General features: G+C 45.4%; 1 protein-coding gene across 1 annotated transcript in view; it reads left to right on the forward strand.

Moving 5' to 3' along the window:
* The first annotated feature begins 415 nt into the window (after positions 1 to 415).
* The window catches only part of SMARCA2 (SWI/SNF related, matrix associated, actin dependent regulator of chromatin, subfamily a, member 2), a 173,140-nt gene continuing 152,183 nt past the window's right edge, over positions 416 to 21,372 (forward strand). The window contains 3 exon segments of the mRNA XM_041745079.1: positions 416 to 876; positions 13,026 to 13,286; positions 16,868 to 16,997. Of these exon segments, the coding sequence (XP_041601013.1) occupies positions 13,062 to 13,286; positions 16,868 to 16,997 (355 nt within the window). The 5' untranslated portion in view covers positions 416 to 876; positions 13,026 to 13,061.

Below are 21,372 nucleotides of genomic sequence, written 5' to 3' on the forward strand. Positions count from 1 at the left end.
TAACCGGTCCGGCGCGCCCGTCCCCAGGCGCCCTCCGGCTGCGGGCGCACCCCGAGCCCGGTGCTCCGGGTGCCCCGCACCAGGCCTCGCAGCCTGGGCGCAGTTGCACCGCGCGGGGCGGGGCGCAGCCGTGCGGGCTCCCGGGGACCCCCGTGCCCTGGCCCCGGCGCCCGGCCGGTTTCCGGTACACGCGGGGAAACCGCCTCCCGCCGGCGTCTCCGCGCTCGCCCCTGCCTCCGCCGCCTGGATTGCATTATTATTTTTATCCGGGTTGCAGCTTTGCGGCGGATCCTGGTGAGCGCAGGGCAGGCCGGACCGCTGGGGGTGGGGTGGGGCGGGAGGGAAGTTGGACGTGGATCAGGCAGGAAAAAAAAAAAAAAAGTTTGGCAGGGCGGCGAAGTCGGGAGGGGTGCGAGGGGGCGGCGAGCTCCCGCGGCTCGCGCCTCCGCGCCCTCGGGGCCGGCGCGAGTGTGTCTGCGCGTGAGGGCGCGTGTGTGCCGGGCGCGCCGGGGCCGGTGCCCCCGTCGCGGGTAGAGGCGCGGGCAGGCGCGGGGGGCCCGGGGAGCGCCAGGCGAGGTTCGGCGGCGGGGGCGGGCGGGGGCGGCGTGCGCGTGTGCCTGCGAGTGTGAGTGCGAGTGTGCGCGCGCGAGCGGCAGAGAATCAGGAAGTCACAGCGGCGAAGCGCACACAGACATGTTTGATCGCCGTGACATGACGCGCGCGAGGGAGGAAGCGGCGGCGGCGGCGGCGGCGGCGGCGGGGGCCGGGCCGCGGGCTCGGGCGCGGGCCTAGGGCTCGGGCCGGGAGCCCCCTCGGGCCGTGCGGCCGCCGCAGGCTCGGCGAGCCCCGCGCCTCTTTTTGTTCCGCGTCCCCCAGGTAAGGAGCCTGCGCCGGCGCCGCCCGCCGAGCGCGGAGCTTGCCAGCGCTCTCCCTGCCGGCCCCCGCCGGGCTCCCGGCTCGCCTTTCCTGCAAAGTCAGGCCGGCGGGGGCCGCGGGCTCCTCGCCCTGCGATCGATCCGTGGAAACTTTGCAGCGGGCAGCCCCGCGCCGGGGAAGCGGGAGGCCTCGCCCGCCGCCGCCGCTCGTAGCTCCGGCTCCCCCGGGTCCGGAGAGCGGAGCGGAGCGGCGCGGAGCGGCTGCGCCCTGGGGCTGTTGCACATCCAAACTTCGGGCCTAACTCTCGCACGGTTTACCCCAGCAATAAAATGCATAGATTCCGAGTCGTCCTTTGGGGATTGCCAGGCGTTTGGGGAAAAAAAAAAAAAAAGAATTTTTTTTTTTTTAAAAGGAGGAGGAGACGGGCTTGGGGAGTCGAGCAAAGTGGGGGTGTTGTGCAGAATCCGTTCCTTCTCTAATGCCTGCGCCGGGTGTTATGTAATTTTAGTGGCACATGGGTGCAAAGCCCACACTGGGCTTCTCCCCTCCTTTGTTTATATAACTTTTGGGAGACTTTTGCAAGGTTTCGCCTTTTTTCCTTCCTCCCCAGTCCGATGGACGTGGGTGCTTTTGAAACAACAAAGCGACCGGGGTTACTGGCTTATGGAGAGGTGTCATCATCGTCTCCCGGTCATTGGGCAGACTGGATTCCTAAGGACGTGTAATGGTAGAGCATGAGGGAGGCATGAAGGATACACGTTTGTCTGCTGCATGGAGTGGTTATTTTTAACGTCTGTGCGTCATGAAGAGCAGAGTTAAATTTTAAACTTCCATTTCAGAGGACTTTTCTTTTTTTTTTTTTTTTTTAATTTATTTACACCTGGTTGTGCCATGCCTGTAGGAGCAGAACGCTAGTATGAACCGAAAGATTGTTTGTGGTGCAGGGTGTGGAGTGGAAGAGAATTTCTGTCTTAACCAAATTAAGACTCCAGAAGGCCCTGAGAGCTGTGCTAAGATAAAAGGCATGCCCAGCGTTGTGTGTGTGTGTGTGTGTGTGTGTGTATACACTTAGATATGCACATTCAAATATTTCCGTAATATTTTCCATCAGTTTCTTGGAGGGCCACTGCCCCTGGCTTGTTTGCCAACACCAGACTTGGTAGGCTTCCAGCCCACTTTGAGCACGCTGGTTAAGTGTTAAGAGGTGTGGCAGGTTTGAATCCAAGTTGGTGCATTGTTATGCAAATCCAGACACACTTTCTCTTTTAGGGATCTAATTGCGCTTTTATTCTCCTGGACTTTTTTTTTTTTCTTTCTTTCTTTCCTTTTTTTTTTTTTCTTTTTTTTAAAGCTCCCTGACGACTCAAATGTTTGCTACTGAAAGAAGGGATTTGCAGATACCTGTTAGGTACCAAAGATATTTATTGCAGTGGACTAAGGAAGAAAATCCAAGCCTGGAGACCCAGGTCCATTAACCTGGTTGGAGGCCTTAAGAAGAGGCGCCTTGTAGGTAAAGAGCATTGTAAAAATAAATTAGGAGTTTGGGGTATCAGAAGCCTTGAAGGATGGTCAGAGGTGAGGGAGCGCTACCTTCAATGCAGCCTTTCTCTTATGAGTGACAGCAGTGACATCGTAGCTCCGGGACTGAGGACTGGCTGCACTGTGGCGTCTTAAGAAAATATTCACCGCAAGAGTATGTTCAAAGCAGCTTTAGATCTTTTCTTTTGTTCGGTTTTAAAGTGGTTTTTGAGCATTTCACGTCAACTTTCTTGAAAAGTGCTTTGACCAACACCTGAGGCTTGGAATTGACAAAAAAAAAAAAAAAGTGCCCCTGCTTGTATTTTATCGCCAATGCTTGAATTCTGTTTAAGATATTTCTGGCAGTATAGCTAGCTGGAAAGTAACACTTCGGCAAATAATTTTTTTGAACTTTTTGACTTTGATTAAGAAGACATTTGCAGATGATATAAAAGCATATTCTGTTCTCTCTAGGAGACCATTGTGATACCCCTGATATTACCATAATATTTTGACATTTCATTTTAAAGGCTTATTATGTATTGGAGCAAGACCATAAAAGAGAAAACTTTCATAAATTTTAAAAGTGGCGGTGTCCTTCAGTATTTTCTTGGCTTTTTTCTCCCCCCACCCTTTAGAAGTCTTGCTTTGTAAACAAGGCCTTTGTTTGTCAAACTCCCCTAGGTCAGCAGCTTTTTGATACTCTAGAGAAATAATAAATCACGATTTGTGACATCTTGACATGCTGCCATGAGGACAACTGAATTATCACAAATATAATGCTAGGCAGTGTTTGCCAGCACTAGCATATTGAGGGAGTGTTGATAGGACCTGATTTCAACCAGCACAAGTTTTGATTCCCATTATTTGTGGTCATGATGATTTTAAGGGGAGCCATGGACAATTTGTTGCTTAACATGAGTGGACTTGGAGAACTCCCTATAAATGAGTCACTTTTCTCCCCAGCAGTATTTCTGGTGAACAGATGAGAAAATTTCCCTAATGTGAAAGCCATATTTGGGAGCTACTTTTCTGATTTTTTCTCTTGTCACTTTTTTATGTGAAAGAATTATCTTCTGAATCACTCCTTGTCCCTAAATGTGTCCTGGTGGATTGTTTTAGACCAACAGAGGATGCTGAATTCTCTGTCATCTTTGGAAGACTTTGCATTATGGAACTTTCATCTTTAGCCAGTTGAAAAAGTCCTGGGTCATTCCGTAAGTGGTTGGGAGCAGAAGATATGGAAGGTGGTGAAGTTATTTAGTAGAGTGTTTAGGAAGGCCTGAGACATTTCTTTTTTCTACATAGAAAGTCATGACTTTCTCTTTCTTTGCCAGAGAATACAGAAGTCTAAAACTTAGTTCTGCCAGAATCGTCGTGGAAGACAGCATGTTTATTTTGAGGTTATTTACCAGCAAGTTAAATGGGATCTTGCAACGTGGGTTTGGAAAACTTTTATGACCTTATTACTGTTTATTATCCCTTCTTTTTCTCTCATGTTAATATGGTACTTTTCATTGAAAGTATTGAGGGTACATTAAAGATTTTAAGTAATGCAGGCATTAAAGATACAGTCAAAGATGCTAGAATAATTATACCTTAGCAAAATATAGGATGGAGCTGATGAAATTCAGGAGCCAGATAGCTGGGTCTTTTCGGATGTTGGGCATAAGCACCGTTTAATCTTAATTATGAGTGAATAACTCATTAATTCACTCTTTTGGAGTGATGGTTTAGATATGGACTACAGAATTTGTTTTTGAGATTTTATTTATTTCTTTGAAACAGAGAGGACGAGCAGGGGGAGGGGCGGAGGGAGACAGAGAAACAGACTTTGTGTTGAGCACTGAACAGGCCGTAAGGCTCCATTCCAGGATCCTGAGATCATGACCTGAGCTGAAGGCGGACACTTCACCGACTGAGCCACCTCGGCGCCCAGACGACAGAATTTTTGACTGAAATATTGACATAAATGGTGCCCTTCTGGACTTCCAGATTTATAACATTATTATATAACTATAACTATGAATTGTGATGGTTTCTTCATTATGTAAGACTTGCAGAACATTCAGACAGTTGTAATCAGGCTTTATGCCTGTATCACGTAAAACCTTTAAAAATCGCAGTATTCCGTCGTATTTTTGGGTGCGTAAGCATCAACTTAAGCGTCGCTTTTTACACCAAGACATTATCTATCTATGGCTCTGCGAGCACTAATGTTCTTGAAACTGTTTAGAAACATCGAATTTAAATGTGGGGTGACCCTTTTGTGAATTGTCCAGTAGAACCTATAGAAGGCTGAAATAAGTTTGAAAAAGCCACTAAATATAATTATAACTCCGTCCTCCCCCCCTTCTTTCAAAACCAAATTCAGTATTTGGAAATTTAAATCACTTAATAATAGAAAACAAATCTCTGACCACATATATTGTTTTATAGGTTGACAGTGGTCCAAGGGAAATTGTCTTATCAGTTTTTGTTTGTGTTTTCCTTGTTTAGGGTGATTATATATTTCTTCACCTACTTGATTTGTGTGTTCCAGTTGTCACCATCCCACTGGAAGATGAGTCATTGATGTGGAAATTGAATGTATAGGAGGAAAGCCCTCTCCCACCTTCCCCCAGTGCTTTTGAAGTGGGCGTATGTTTACCTTTGCAGTATCTGCACCTCTTCTGTACTTTACTGCTGTGCTGTATTCATATGTGTGCTAAAATGCTGTAACTCTAAAAAATAAACAATCTACAGGGCACCTGAGTAACTCATTAGGTTAAATGTCTGCCTTTGGCTCAGGTCATGATCCCAGGGTCCTGGAATCGAATCCCATATTGGACTCCCTGCTCAGCTGGGAGTCTGCTTCTCCCTCTCCTTCTGCTCCTCTCCCTATCTCTGCTAGTGCTTTCTCTCTCTCTCTCTCTCTCTCTCTCTCTCTCTCTCAAATAAATAAATAAAATCTAAAAAAAATAAGATAAACAATCTACAATTGAGAATTTGTGTTTTATTTTTATTTTTATTTTTTAATTTTTTTTATTTATTTATGATAGTCACAGAGAGAGAGAGAGAGGCAGAGACACAGACGGAGGGAGAAGCAGGCTCCATGCACCGGGAGCCTGATGTGGGATTCGATCCCGGGTCTCCAGGATCGCGCCCTGGGCCAAAGGCAGGTGCCAAACCGCTGCGCCACCCAGGGATCCCCGAGAATTTGTGTTTTAAAGAATGTACCAAAAAAAAAAAAAAAAAAAAAAAAAAGAATGTACCTAAGCATCTGTGGTAAACTGCACAGGCCTTGTAATGCAGGGAGAGGTCAGGGTGAGCTGTCATGGGTCCATGGGGTGGCCTTGCAGCCAGAGGAGGGCAGGGGTGTGAGGGTTGGGGTGCAGATCATCAGAAGAAATTCCAGAGATCACAGAGACTGGTCTGAAGAATCCATGAGAAGGCATTTGACCTGACTGTTCAGGGAGGTTCTAGTTAGGGAGAATTGGTGGAAGATGACATTGGAGATGGTAGAAAGACTTGATGTCCAGGCTAATGCATGAATATTTTATCTAGTGTGTATTGGAGGCTTGTGTCAGAAGTTTTGATCAAGGGAATCCATGAGCAAAAACATTCTAGATTAATCCGTGGTTTCAAGTCCAGGGTAGGTATTGAAGCCGTTGAAAGGATCCAGGAGATAATGTACATTTTTACACCATAGCTCATAAGGTGTCTTCAGAGGTAATATTTTACTTGATTCGTATCAGAATTGCGGTTGTAGCCTGAGACTATTTTGCCTGTTTTGTAGATGAAGATCTTGAAACTTGAAGAACTCCAATGAACTATGGTGGTGGTTTTTTTAAATGGCACGCTCATCTGTAAATGGCCATGATCCGTTTTAATTGCAGTGAGGGTGAAGGGTTCCTTCTTGAACTTTTGTTGCTACTGTGAAAGTCAGGGCAAGTGGGGGCATGTCAAAACCCGGCTGTCATATACCTAGGGCTCATTTGGCAAGTAAGGGTTGCATTCTGCTGCTGGGTCATTGCATCTCAGCCAGAAGAGTTTTAAAAATATATATTTCAGACTCTTATATGTTTAGTATATAAATACCATTATCTTAGCAGATAGAGAAGAAAGTGGCTATCATTGTTCTTATCAGCATCTCAAATGAGGTTGTTCTGCAAAGGGGCCTAATAGAACCTAGGAGAGATGGTTGTGTGTGTAAACGTACGCAAGACGTTACAGGTCAGGGTGGCATGCCCTGAAACTAGCTTTCGTTGGTTTCATTGCTGTGGTTTGGTTTTGACCAATTGCCTAGCAATTTAGATTCAGCTAAATGTTGGAAAAGATAGTAATCCATGATAACCTTTATAACTACCAATGGACGTGGGTCCTGCGTTAGAAGGATGCTCCGTTGTAGTACTCTTTTGTTGAGGGCCTTCTTCTGGTACTTTGGGTTTTCTCGTAACCACCCTCCTCCAGGGACTTTTTCCTTGGTGCAAACCTCAGGTGTCCTCCTGGAGGAGGTCCTGGGATTGTATGATAGGCAGGCTTTTTGTGAGAAAGCAATCCACCGTCCCTGCAGGGTGATGATGTTAAGTGCCAAGTTTCTGTCGAGCATCGCCTGGGGATGGTGGGGGCAAGAATTAGCTGCTGCAGTGTTTGTGTTCTCTCTCATCCCACACAGAGCTCCCCCCCCCCCGCCACGCCCTGAGCCTTGGCCAGGTCTTCACTCTGGGCAAGGACAGTCCCAGGGCAGGTTATTTAAAGGAAGGGCAGCCACGAACGTTATAATTTGCTTCCTTGACTGTACAACCGAAGAGCCCACAGAAGCCTGACAAATAGAGCACCGTGTTTTAATCCAGCCCCTGTTTTTGTTTTTGTTTTAAGATTTTATTTACTTATTCATGGGAGACATACAGAGAGAGACAGAGGAAGAAGCAGGATCCCTGTAGGGAGCATGCTGCGGGACTTGATCCCAGGACCCCAGGATCACGACCTGAGCCAAACTGAGACACTCAACCACTGAGCCATGCAGGTGCCCAATCCAGCCCCTTTTTAAGATCTAGTTGACTTCGAGTGGGAAGCTAAAAGTGAACAGTTTAGCACACGAAGGAAAGAAAAATGCATTCCATCAGTAAGGCCACTGAATCAGTGACAGGTCATTTTTGTCATGACACAATGCACCTTATTTATGATGGGGGAAAAGTCACAGGAATTTCCATGTCCATCAAGCTTTGAAAGAGCACTAGGAGGAAAATGCTTTCCAGGTTTTTCTAGAGTCTTGGGTCCAGGATCATGTAATGTTTCACACTAGGCCCAGCGTGGTTTTTCGCGGTGCGGAGTGTTTAAAGTTGTATGTCTCAGATGGAGAGGCAGGAGGACTTTGGTCATGTCTCACCGTCTGTCTATCCAGGCAACCTTGGTCTCTGCAAAAGAAACTTCTGGTAGATTTATGTCCTTTATCTCCACTGCTGTTCTTACCCACTGCCCGCTCCCCCGTTAAGAATAGCAGCGCTTCTGTTCCACTTGGAGAGATGTTGCTACTTCTTGTAGGGGAATTATCAATTCCTTTATAGAGAAGGCTACATAGAAAAGCGAGAAGCCCTTCAGGTCAGGAGATGTTCTGAATCAGCAAACAGACATAAAAAGAACTCTTATCTTAACTATCTCCTGAGCCTTGCAGTTCTCCCGAAACAGCCAGAAAGACTTGAAAAAGACTGAGCTATTCTCAGGGCTGTGAGTGGGGCCTAATTTTTATTTCTAATGTTCCACCTTTGACCCGTACCCCAGTCTTTCTGTAAGTCCAGCAGCATGATAAAGATGTGCTGCAAGGCCAGGATCTGACCACGCTTGGTGAAGACTTATTTAAGAGGTGCTGTCTGGTCGGGTGGTTGTATCTCCCCGAAACTCCGTGACACGAAAGCAAACGTGTCTGGGAGACATCCATTTATTTATCTGTTTGTTTATTTATTGATTTACTTCTATGTATTTTTTTTCCCAAGGCCTAGCTGAAATGGCACCTTCTCCAGGAAGCCTTCCCTCATCCTCTCTTCCTTCCTCCACCCAGGCTGCAAGCAGTCTCTCCTGTCCACCCTTAGCTGTATGCCTCCTTGTCCTGCAGGAGTTTCCATTTGCTTTTGTTTTTGGTTTAAACATTTATCTGCTTATTCATGGGAGACACACAGAGAGAGGCAGAGACACAGCAGAGGGAGAAGCAGGCTCCCTGCAAGGAGCCCGATGCGGGACTCAATCCCAGGACCCTGGAATCACACCCTGAGCCGAAGGCAGATGCTCAACCACTGAGCCAGCAGGTGCCCCAAAGAGTTCCCAGTTGTTTCCCACCCCACCCCCCATGCTATTTATGGATAAGTCCCCTTTTCCTATCGGACTTGCAGAGCCTTGGGGGAAGCCCTTGGGGCCTCTTTGTACATCCTACACTCCTTGTGCCTGGTGGAGATTTGGGACAGTTGGAAATAGATAAGTAAACGGGGCCTCTGGATGTTTGGTTGGACATTACCAACCTTCGCTCATGTGCTGTGTCCACCTCATATTCTCTCCGGGGCTTCTCTGAACTTCACCGATTGGTCTGTCATCACAGCCAAACCCTGTCTGGCACAGTATCCCTCCCATTGCTTCCATCTTGGCTTCTAGGCCATTCTCTCTGCGTCCCTATGCACGGTGGCACTCCAGCCACAGTGGAAACCCTCCACCCTGGTGGATGGCCTTGCCCTGGGCTGGGACGAGAGATCAGAAGTTCCCGCTTACAGACGTGACTTTGGGCCAGCGGCATGGTCCCTTGCTGACTTCCCACCCTCATCTCTTGAAGGAGGATGTGACAAAATGTGTCCTCAACTCAGCGTTGTTCAGATTGCTGTGAAGGCTACGCGAGTGTGTTTAAATATTACCATGAGAGGGCGGGGTGGTCGGTATTCCAGCTGATTGCCGGGGGACAGCAGGTGTATGTTTGGTCGCGGTTGTCATGGTTGGACTGGCGACCCTTAAAATTCCAGGAAGTTGAACTCCTATTAAATATGCTGATGGGAGCTGGGGCTCCGAGCTAAGGAGGGAGGGAAGGAGGTTTGGGCTGAGGGAAGGTGTCTGCGGTGGTTGCAGCTGTGGGAAGCTCCGCTCCGACTTTTATTTTTAAAAACACACACTCCCCCGGTTGTAAAGGCAGGGTCAAGACACAGAGAAAGACAGGGTGTCCTGCTGAAAATGTCTTGGCCAAGAACACAGCGACCAGTCCTCGGGGAGCACATGAGCAGGAGGATGGGGACTCGCGGTGCCAGGGCATGGGGAAGCTGGGGTTGCCAGGCTTTACCAGCCCCCCACCCTGGACACCTTTCCTTCATTATTTCAACCACTTAACTGTGGAACAGGCTGTGCTCTTCTACATTGTGACAATGTATAACTGTCCCCACCCTACCTCCCAACATGAAAGAGAAGCAGATTTTGAGCAGATTTTGAGCGTGAGCTTGTGCACAGACACACAGCTCCTACCCTGTCCAGGTGGTCTGGCGGTCCCTCCGCTGGCCGTCCCCGCTGTGCCCACCGCCTTCGCTGCCTGTCTGCGCCCGTCATCAGTGCATTGAAGGAGGAGGAAAAGGGTTCGATTCCTAGGGACGCCGGCGGCATGGTTGGTGAAGGAGCAGCCAAGTTGGCCAACACTGGACTTTAAACCATAACTCCAAGACCTTGGTCACAACCCGCGCCTCCCCCTGCCTGAGAGCTGTGGGAACGTCTAGCTGCCTGCAGAAATGAGGAGCGGGGAGAAGAGGCCAGGGCAATGACCTCCTCTTTGAGAGTCGCTCCTCTTCAGGATACCGGGGTGCTAGTGCAAGGCAGGAATCCGGGGGCGGCCCAGGTCCTGCGGTGGAGGTACCCCGATGTATGCCACCACTCACCAGGTTGGAGCACGGGGGCAAGAGGCTCCGAGTCCCTAATGGGCAGGTGCAGGAAGCGTGGAGATACTCTTCTCTGAAGCCCAGAAGGACCACAGAGACTGTCGAGGAAGAGCACTCTGCCCCAGGCCCCAGGGTCAGTGACAGCCCTGGGACACGAGAGGACCAAGTGGAACCCCGCATCTCGGGACACCCAGTCAGGACAGCCAGAGTGTCCCATTCGAGGTGTACGATCGTCCCGGATTCCTGCCTCAGCTGTTAGCAGGGGGCAAGGCACCTCAGCTGTTAAAACTTCACTGTTTCTCTGGGCTACTACTTTCTCTCTTTTGTTTCTTTGTCTTGTTTTTTTGTTTTTGTTTTTTTTAATCTGTGCTGCTTCTCGGACACATGCAGGAGGCCCATGCATTGGGCCATTCTCTGCTTATTAAGAAGTTTCTTCTGCAACACGTTCCTGTGTTCACATTCCACTTAAGTGTCCAGTATTTTTCCACTCTTCTTCTCATCTGTTTTCCCCTTTTAGGAGTTTCCCTTAACAAAAAACAAGGAGCATTTAAAAAAAAAATTTTTTTTTTTATGGGACCGTATACAAGGCATCACAGCACTCAGCCAGGTTCCCCGCCGAAAGCGGTCGCAGAGGCACGAGGTAGTGCTGTGGGGTAACATACACTAAAACATACATAAAATGTGGAAACTGGAACTGCCAGGCGGTGTGTTTGTCTCTTCATTGTTCAAACTGGTGGTAGGTTACCGGAATAGCTATTGAAGCCCATTTCAAGGTAAACCATAACAGGAAGTAAGCAATTTCCTTTTATTCACTAAAAAATAAAGGGGTGTATTAGTTTGCTGATACACATGAAAGAACATTCTAACTCGTAGTACCTCTGGATTGATGTCAGCTTCCTAAATTTAAGATGCTGACTGAAGGAGCCTGTATGTGAGGGGGTGGCATGCCAAAAAAAAAAAAAAAGTTACTTCCGCCTGCTTTGTTAATCATAAAGAATAAATAATAACATTTGGCTCTCTAGTGAATTCAAGGCTATAATTCACCCTTGAAGCTTCCCTGTTGTTTTAGAAACCACTTCAACTGGGTTCTCTGAGTCCCGTCTTGTATCAGCAAAACACGGTGTCACAGTCCTGCAACGCAGAGCCTTTCATTGCTTCCTGTTTTTAGCCCAAATTCATTTATCAGAATGGCCTAAATTCTTGCCGACAGTTCTTAGATTTCCTTACGCGAACATAGCTCGGGCACGGATTACTCTCTAATTTTTTATTTATAAGATAACTTGATTCTTAATAGTTTGCCCTTAGCATTCGCGGGCAGTTCATTGAGATCTTTTTCCGAGCACTTGCGACGTGTGGGCCCCGGGGGAGTGAGGAAGAGCCTGCAACACCCTGTCCTCCTGCTGTCACCCCTGAGGAGGGACTCTGCTGGGGGCACAGCAGCTTGCGGGGAATGGTGCTTCCCCTGGGACCTCATTTCACTGGAAAGGCCCCGGCTGTGAGTGGCCGGGAACCCTGTGGTTCATTCCACTCCCGTCACTGGGCAGTGGCTGGGTGAGCAGATCACGGAGGGGGTCTCATCCTGCGTGTCCTGAGGTTGACAGCAGCGAAGTTTCTGTGCGTACAGGCGTGTGGCCCCAGATAACAGAAGGTCCTGTGTGACACTTAACTCTCACTAGGGTCACTAGGGCTGTTCAGCGATCGTTGATGGGAATCTGAGAAATAGCTTATTTGCGTAGTTGGGCTCATATCCAAGATGCAGGTGTACCTGCACCCTGAGGTGTTCCCCCCAGGATGGTGGGCTGGGGCGGGGGGATGCCAAGAAGTCCTGGAGTGTGGATGATGGAATACGGCTTTCCCGAAATCGGCAACTGGGATTTTCTCACCTCGCCTGTGCGGCCCCATCTGGTAGTCGTGGGAAACTTCCCTTGGGAATCCTAGAGCCTGGAGCAGCCTCGGGTGATCCGTGGTCTCGGCTTTCCCAGTGGTCTTCAGTTCATCAGCTGGCAGGAGGACCACGGGTGAAACCGTTTCTTCTGGTCGCTTGGGGTCCAGTGGAGATGGTGGGCGACGTGGCCCTGCGCGGGGGGCTGCTGGCTGTGCGGGGCCCAGAGCTCGGACCCGGCCGACACTGCCTTTCGGGCTCGGCCAGTGGTTGTTGTGCGTGGGTATTTAGACCCACGTTTTGTTTGACTCCCACAGTCTCTGCGTTTGTCACGATGGGCAAATTCTCTTTAATCCTCAGTTTCTGAAATTGTACTTCTTTCCCCTTTTAACCATCTAGAATTCTCTGTAAAGTTTCCAACGCTCATTTACTTATGAAAACGTGTCTGGTTGGATATTCTTTCAGAGGTTTTATGGTTTAATGGCTTTGGGGGGTTAATGACTTGTAAGGTGCCCAAGCCAGTAAGTAATGGAGAGCATCTGTTGACTCCAGTAATAAATTTCAAACTTGTTTAGAATTCTGCTTATGTGTTAAATTTGAGTTTCTCTAGTGAGTCTTTTGTATCTTAGATGATTTATATCTTTCTGGGGAATCATTTAGAGTGTTTTTTTTTTTTTCTTTTAAACAAGTGGTCTTCATAAAGACTGGGGCAGATGGATATATATCACACTCACTCAAACATCTGGACAAGACAGGGCAGTTCTGTTTGATGTTTGTTACAGAAATGGCACCATGAAATACTAACAAGTTTCATTCTGATCTTAACATCATGTTTAAGACATTGCTTTTCTCTTTTCTTCTTTCCAACTCAGCATCACTCTACTGACTGGCAAAGACAGGAGAAGTAGATGTCCACACCCACAGACCCTGGCGCCATGCCCCATCCAGGGCCTTCACCGGGACCGGGACCCTCTCCTGGACCAATTCTTGGACCCAGTCCAGGACCTGGACCATCCCCGGGGTCTGTCCACAGTATGATGGGGCCGAGTCCTGGGCCTCCGAGTGTCTCGCACCCCATGCCAACGATGGGCTCTGCTGACTTTCCACAGGAAGGCATGCATCAAATGCATAAGGTAAGAGTTTCTTTTCTTTTAAAAATTTTATTTATTTATTCATGAGAGATACAGAGAGAGGGGCAGAGGGAGAAGCAGGCTCCCTGCGGGGAGCCCGATGCAGGACTTGATCCCAGGACCCCAGAATCATGCCCTGAGCCAAAGGCAGATGCTCAACCACTGAGCCACCCAGGCATCCCAAGAGTTTATTTTCTTGTTCACTCTTGTCTTCTGAGTCATGGATGGCTAATATCCCTGATAACTCCCCCCACTTCTCCCCCACCCGCCACACACATACTTTTTTTTTCTACTATTGTTAACAAGAGAATCAAGCGAGGTCTTTGTCTTATCTTGTCTGTTATTAAAAACATACGTTCCAAGGCTCTATTATTGTTACAGATGTTATACAGGAAGATCAGATCTTGGCTTTTTGAAAAATACTAGATAGAATTTGCAGCTCTGACGACAAGATTCTGTGATTTGTGGGCTGTGGGTTGTGGGCCCGGTGAATAAGTATATTCACGAATAAGTCTTGATTTTTTTTCCTGACTGTATATGTAAAATAACATATCATCCACGATGGATTGTATTGAAATTTATTCTTATTCCCTAAGAATGTTGATATTTATTTTTCAAAAAAAAAAAAAAACAGATCCCACAGAGAAAGAAAGAAAATGAGTCATTTTCTAAGGCATAGTTTTAAAAGGCTTTATTGTAATGAAATAGTTTTCCAGGGAATTCCTAAAATGCACTTTGCTATCTCCTCTGTCGAGTGGCTTTATTCTGATTTTGGAAGAGGGCTGGGACTCTGCAGAGCACAGGCCCATTTGTTTGTCTCTGGACTACGGTTATAATTTCTATTTATGAGGCTTGGATTGTGGCTGTAGGAATGATTTTATCAGTGCAACTTGGCGGTAGGCCTTTTGCAGGAGATGCAGAGAAGAGCATGTAGCCTCTTGAGAAAGCCACCCAGGTCCGGCGACAGTTTGCTCTGAAAGTGAGTAAGTAGCCAGTGAGAATCAGTGAGGCCACACTGCACGGGACCTAAAGGTCATGCCTGGCTTCTGGATGGTGGGGCTGCCTCCTGGGATTAAGTAGGCAAGCGGTGGAAGATGATGTCAAAAGAACATGTCTTTCCTCTAATTGTGTAAGACTATAGGTCAATTTTTCAGGTATAGCATCAGAGCCCAGAAGGGAAGACCCTTTTTCTTTCTTTTCCTTTTCTTTTTATGTTTTTTTTTTTTTTCTCAAATTTTGTTTGTTGATGATTTCCCAATCAGGAGAGCAATATATCCTTATTTTGAAGAGTAAAACCATACTGAGATAAAGAAACGGTTAATCCTGGCTTCACCCCAGGTAACAGCTTTGTGCTTGCTTTTTATAAGTTACCACCCATCTGCTTGTTCCACGAAAGTACTGTGGAAAACCCAGGTACATACATCAAAGAGGTCTGATTTTTTTTTTTTTTATTGTTGTTTTGCTTTGACCTTAACAGAATCCTATCATCACTGTTTAATGACTCTGAAACTTTCTCTTTTTCTTTGACAACATATCCTGGCCAACTCTCTCCTATCGCCAGGTTCACTCTTTGCTTTTTTTTTTTTTTAATTTTTTTTTTAATTTTTTATTTATGATAGTCACAGAAAGAGAGAGAGAGAGGCAGAGACACAGGCGGAGGGAGAAGCAGGCTCCATGCACCGGGAGCCTGACGTGGGATTCGATCCCGGGTCTCCAGGATCGCGCCCTGGGCCAAAGGCAGGCGCCAAACCGCTGCGCCACCCAGGGATCCCTACTCTTTGCTTTTTAAGGTTTTTTTTTTTTTTTTTCCCCAACACATTTTTTAGCTTGTCAGGTATCTAAAGAAATAAAGCCACTTATTTTCCATATCATATTCTTTAAGAGATGTATTGAACATATAGTCATACTGAAATCATTACACTGTCTTATGTTCATATTAAATTAATTTGGGAGCTATTATAAGGTCTGATCTGTCACTTGTGGGCCTTCGTCCAAGTGGGTTGAGTAACTTCAGGATGGTTGGAGGCTGTCTCACCTCCTGAAGGAGAGATTGAGCTGACCTTTAGTATTATTCAGGCCTTGGGAAGGTAAAGGTGTGACATGGTATAGGGTCACCCGGAGGATTTTGCACTGGGTCGTTTCTCTGGGTGATTATCTCTTCCGATCCCTTCCGTTTTGTGGCCTATCGTCTTTGTCACATTTTCTCATATTCTCTCCCCACACCACCCCATTTCTCTTTTTTGTTTCAGTTTCTTTTGTTTTGCCAAGAGTTTGCATTTTTTTTCCCCCATCCTGCTTTTCCTTAATCCCAGCCACTCAGATAATTCCCTGTGAAGGGACACGGTTAAGTGCCTGGAGTTCACACCTGCTGACCAGATGCCTTTTCCTAGAGTCTTTACAGGCAGCTCTATGCCTTGTCTTTTTCCTCCTTCTCCTTCTGAGAGTCAGCTTTTTGCTTTTCAACATCACTGGAAATAAATAAACAAGTGGCCTAAATACATCTGCTTGTGTTGCTTTGATTCCCTCCCCATTATTACTATTTAACAGACTCAGAGACACTCTTTATACCAAATTCTTCCCATTTTTCTTCTGAACATCCTCTTTATGGTAAATTTTTCCTCTTTTCAAGTGCGTGCTTTTGACTCTGCAGAAATTAACTTTCCTTTCTGTAAAACTGCAAACACTCATACTTTCTTGCTTGAAGTCATTTGGTTTCTATAAACTCCTGGAAATATTTCTTTCAGGCAGTTCTGTGAAAATTGCTCTTCCAGTTTGGGGAGGAATAGACTTTTTTTTTTTTTTTCAAACACATGGTCCACTGCCCAATTCTGGATTGGATTAATGTCAACTCGATGGCTCTTTATCGTGTGCCTGTTATGTACGAGGCCTCATGTCCTGTTTCCAGTCCCTGTGTTTTTAACTTTCCTCCCCCACCCCCCAAATTCTGCCTTTAAAACATTTTCAAGTCTTCCTCTCCCTGTGGTACAGATTCATCCATCGTACCTTCTTTCTCCTCTGGCAGTACTCTGCTCCTCCCTGGCTGTTCCTCTTTTCCCAACTGTGTGGAACTTTCTGGTTTCAACTTTTAAACTTTCCATAGAGTTCTTTCCTCTCCGATGGGGGGAAAAATTACCAAAAACATGGATCATCACTTACATTTCAAAAAGTCTCCCTTTGGTCTTTGAACTAAACTTCAACCTACAACAGGTCTCAGGACTTAGTTAAAAGGGTAGTGAAGAATAGCTTACACTTGTCTACCTTGTGAGCAGACTTCATTTTTAGTTGTAAGCTTTTGACATTGTTAAAGAAAAAAATCCAATTGTTTAAAGCCTTAACTTTTGACTAATGGATGGTTTTGCTGATCCTGTTGGTGTCATCTTATTTTTGTTTTTGCACTCACCTATAAAACATGCAATATATGATGATGCAGGTAGGATAGTTGTGGAAATATATGACTGTCGTATGAGCAACAGATGATTAATGCCACTGTTTTTGAAGACTTTAAAGGTGAGCGATCTCAATGTTCCAGAGGGAAGTTTTGTACCTTAAAGAGGCATCTAACTGATGTTCTTTAACTATTTCAGCCCATCGATGGTATGCATGACAAGGGGATTGTAGAAGATATTCATTGCGGATCCATGAAAGGCACCGGTATGCGGCCACCTCACCCAGGGATGGGTCCTCCCCAAAGTCCGATGGATCAACACAGCCAAGGTTTGTGTCCACCATACACCTGATACCGGCTCCGTACCAGAGTCTTTCATCTTCCTTATTGGTTGTTTTACTTGTGACTTCCAAAGAACGTGTCTAAGAAAGATTGAATCCCACAGTCTTCTTTTCCCCTTACCCGGCCCAATGCAGCTATGATTTGTGTGGGCAGTTTTATTTTCAAAATACTAGTAAATTCTACATGAGCCACCCTGGGTCCAAGAAATTTGCAAAGGGGCTTTGTGTACTTTGTGCAGATTCTTTATTATGATCTTCTAAGATAAATTAGGTCCCCTCCATTTTGTAGTTTGGGAAGGCAAAGCTTGGAGAATTTACTGTGTTTTTCCTAAGTTAAGGGCCAGAAGAATCCAGGTCTGCCTCCAAATGACAGCATAGATATGAAGGTAAGATGAGCCACCTGTGTCCCTTGAAATGCATGCTCATACACTGTAAGGTGGCTTTTTCTGGCAGTGGAATTAGCTGTCATTGCTGTTGGGTGGCTGTATTAGTCTCTTTGGGCCGCTGTAACAAATTCCTACAACCCAGAGAGCATAAAACAACAGAAATTCATTTTCTCCCAGTTCTGGAGGCTGGAAGCCTGAAATCAAGGTATCAGTAAGGCTGTGCTCTCTCTGAAAGCCTTTCGGGAAGAATCTTTTGTTTTGCCTCTTCCTGGCTTCTGGTGGTTGAGAGCAATCCTTGGCATTCCTTGGCTTGTAGATCTCTCATTCCAATCTGTCTTGGTCTCCATGTGATGTTTTCCTGAGTGTCTGTGGCCGTGTCCAGATTTCCCTCTTCTCATAGAGGCACCAGTCATTGGGTTAGGGTCTCCCCTAATCCAGTATGGTCTCATCTTAACTTGATGACATCTGCAAAGCTCCTATTTCCAAATAAGGTCCCATGCCCAGATACTGGGGTTTAGGGCTTTGGCATATCTCTGTAGAGGACATAACTCACCCTGCAGTAATGGCCAATCAGTATATGGTATATTTCTCTTCTCCTTGGTGCTTTCTTCCCTCACTGTTGAAGTATCATAGCAAAGATACCTCAGTCTTTGAGTACAGTGTAACCTGTTTTCAGGATCATGAAATGGTGGTTTCAGCATTCAGGGGCATGCATTAATTGAGGACCAGTTAACACTAACATGTTGATCTTCTTATTCAAAGTTTGTGGTTTATGTGTTATTGTATATACTCCTTTGTAGTTTAATATATGCGAGGGTTTTTTTTTTCCCTTTATTCATGACCAGCCATCCATCCATCCGAGGGGAGATTTTTTTTTTTAATTTTTATTTATTTATGATAGTCACAGAGAGAGAGAGAGAGAGAGGCAGAGACACAGGCAGAGGGAGAAGCAGGCTCCATGCGCTGGGAGCCTGATGTGGGATTCGATCCCGGGTCTCCAGGATCGCGCCCTGGGCCAAAGGCAGGCGCCAAACCGCTGCGCCACCCAGGGATCCCATCGAGGGGAGATTTTTGACCTAGGATTTAGAGAAATGTATTCATAATTTAAATATATATATATTTATATATAATTTAATTTATATGAAAAATTAATACTTTATATATTTCTGTATATATATTTGTATGCGTGTATATATATATATATATATATATATATATATATATATGCAAATCATGGAGGCATAGTAATGTATCTTCACTAATAGTCAAGCAGGTTTTGAATATGCCAGCCTCTGATCTGATTTTCGATGTCAGACAGATGTAAGGGTTGCAGATGACTCCTCAAACATTGACCACATTGGCAGAGCAGTCTGATTCGTGGGGACCCTTTGCAATATTGGAAGAAATTATTTGACCCATTCAGTGTTAAGAATGGATTTAAACAACACTCCCAGGTTTCACAATTAAATTCTAAGGAGCCAGGTGTGTTCACAGAACTAATGTAAATTTCATTTTTACTACCTGGGAGGTGTAGATGAGTGACATTCAGTGATTCTCAAAGCCAGGTGCCTGTTCTCACTGCTCCTGGCTCTACAGTACCTCTAGTTGTAGGGCTTAAGGAGAAAAGTTCGACTCAAACACTTTAAATGCATGAGTTTTAGCTGAGCATTTTTACTTTTATGTATCCTAAAATTTCTCATTGCTTGTTTCCTTTTATTCTTCTTGGAGTCCCCAACACTTGGTACAATATCTAGCACATAAGTGGATAGATACCTAGTTAATTTTGTTCAGTTAGGTAGAGAAGTGAACCGATGCATTCACAAGTCAACAATTTTAAATAGATACTAACTTTTATAAATTCAGCACATTATAATTACTTAGGGATGTAGGGGGTCTGCATTAAATGGGATCAGTATTAGCATATAATATTTTTCTCCAAACTAGTAAACTGCGTTGCAGGCTGGGCAATGAGTTATTTAAAAGCATATTTTTGAATAAAGTAGCATTGGTATAATACAGTCTTATTCTATATAATGATCTAAAAAGAAATTTAGACTCTGTAATAGCATGTATCTTTAAAAGCCCCATTGTAAAAAACCATTTATAAACACACAGGTATAGAGAGGTGTGGTATTGATTGGAGAGCTGCCAGCTTTAACTACCTAGCAACGTATTAGGTTATTTTGAGGTATTGGTTGAGAAGCAAAACCATTTCCTTCAATAAATACTGAATTGTGTACCTTATGGTTCCAATGATAACACTGTTTATTTTTAGTCTATTGGATAGTAAAAGCCTTGAAAGGCAAGTATATAATATTTAATGTGTGTGTGTGTGTGTGTGAAGAGAAAATTCATATAAAATTGGCACTTATAAGTTCAAGATTATTAAAAGGAGAGACATGACTGCTTCTCTTGAGGCAAGGTGAAACCAGGGAGATAATGGCCCTCGAAGACTAGGCAAGGAAAACTGCCACTTTTGGACTACTTTTGAATGAGCAAGTCAAGCCAGAGTTCAAAAAGACCAGATTCTATATCGACACTGGCATCCTGTAGACTAATATATATTCGCTCTCAGGCAATTTCTTCACCTCGTTTTCTTAACTAAAGATAATTACTAAAATATGTTATGTTGTTTCATCATTTAGATTCATGTTTTTTCCTGAAGTTTTATGGAATGCTAGTCATGTGGGGGAAAAAAAAAAACAAAAGGAACCTCTCTCTTTAGCTGAAACACTGTTGCATATTTAATGTCATACTGTGATAGAATGATTCTATTAACATCCCCTAGATTTTCTAGGGAAAAAAGAATTTTCCATCCCTAATTTCTTCTTGTCACGTTGGAGGTAAAATTTTGTTGCATGGATTAATTCCAGAAAATGATTTCTATTCCACTCTCAGCTTCTTTCTTAGCGAATTTGAGGTAAACGTAATCATTGTGGCTGATAAAACTGTCTCACCTTCCAAGCTTCATTTGCCCATACTTCATAGTTTAAAAGAGCCACTTAGTAAACAGTTGAGTTTAGACTGGATTGTCTGATGCTTGGGGCCATTGTATTAACCATCCAACAATTTATCTTGGGTAAGCTATAACTGATAACCTTGGAAATAGGAGAGACCAGAAGGCAGGAGACGCGTGACCCATTTCAACACCTTCTACTATGAAAATGCCAGTAGGAGATTTTTGGCAGGAGGTTTGTCCCCCTGTGCTAGATAGAGAGTTGGACAAAACGGTGTCAGGAAGGTGTTTTGAACAAACTATACCATCACAGACCAGCATTACAATGAAGGGGGGAATGTAAGCCTCATTAAGAAGGAAGGGCGTTAATGACAAAGTTATATGCATGTTGTGGATCCTCTCTAAATATTTTCTGTTACAGGTAACAACATACTGGACTTTAAATTTCTGCTGGTCTTGCAGGCTGCTTTCGGGGGCATTTTCTTGGCCAACATCTATGACTGACTAGAACCCTGATGGCTGAGTGGTTTGCCCTCTGTTACGAAGTAGGGATTTGGGAAATGAGAATTAGTAGATCTTTCAGTTCTGTTCGGGGCAGGTTTCTTCTGAATGGAGCTCTGCTTCTCACCAGCTGATAGCACAGAACCGACCCTTGTCTTAGAGCATCTGAATAAATTTGTTTCCCTTTCCAAATGGCAATTTGAGATCAAAGTAATTACAGCCTTTCTTTTTAAAAAGATTTTATTATTTGAGAGAGAGAGAGAGAGAGAGAGAGAGAGAGAGAGAGAGCAAGGGAGACTGAGCAGAGGGATGAGCCAGATGAGTGGCAGAGGGAGAAGCAGGCTCCCTGCTGAGCCGGGAGGACTCTGGGATGGTGATGAAAACCGAAGGTAGACACCCATCTGACCGAGCCACCCAGGCACCCCCATTACAGCCTTTCTTTTCTCTAGTCTTTTGAATGCTGGTGGTGAGTCCCCAGTCAGTGTCGGTCTGATATTCTTGGACCTTCATCCCACAGAGA

Source organism: Vulpes lagopus, chromosome 2 (assembly GCF_018345385.1).
Source record: "Vulpes lagopus strain Blue_001 chromosome 2, ASM1834538v1, whole genome shotgun sequence".
Classification (NCBI taxonomy): Eukaryota; Metazoa; Chordata; class Mammalia; order Carnivora; family Canidae; genus Vulpes; species Vulpes lagopus.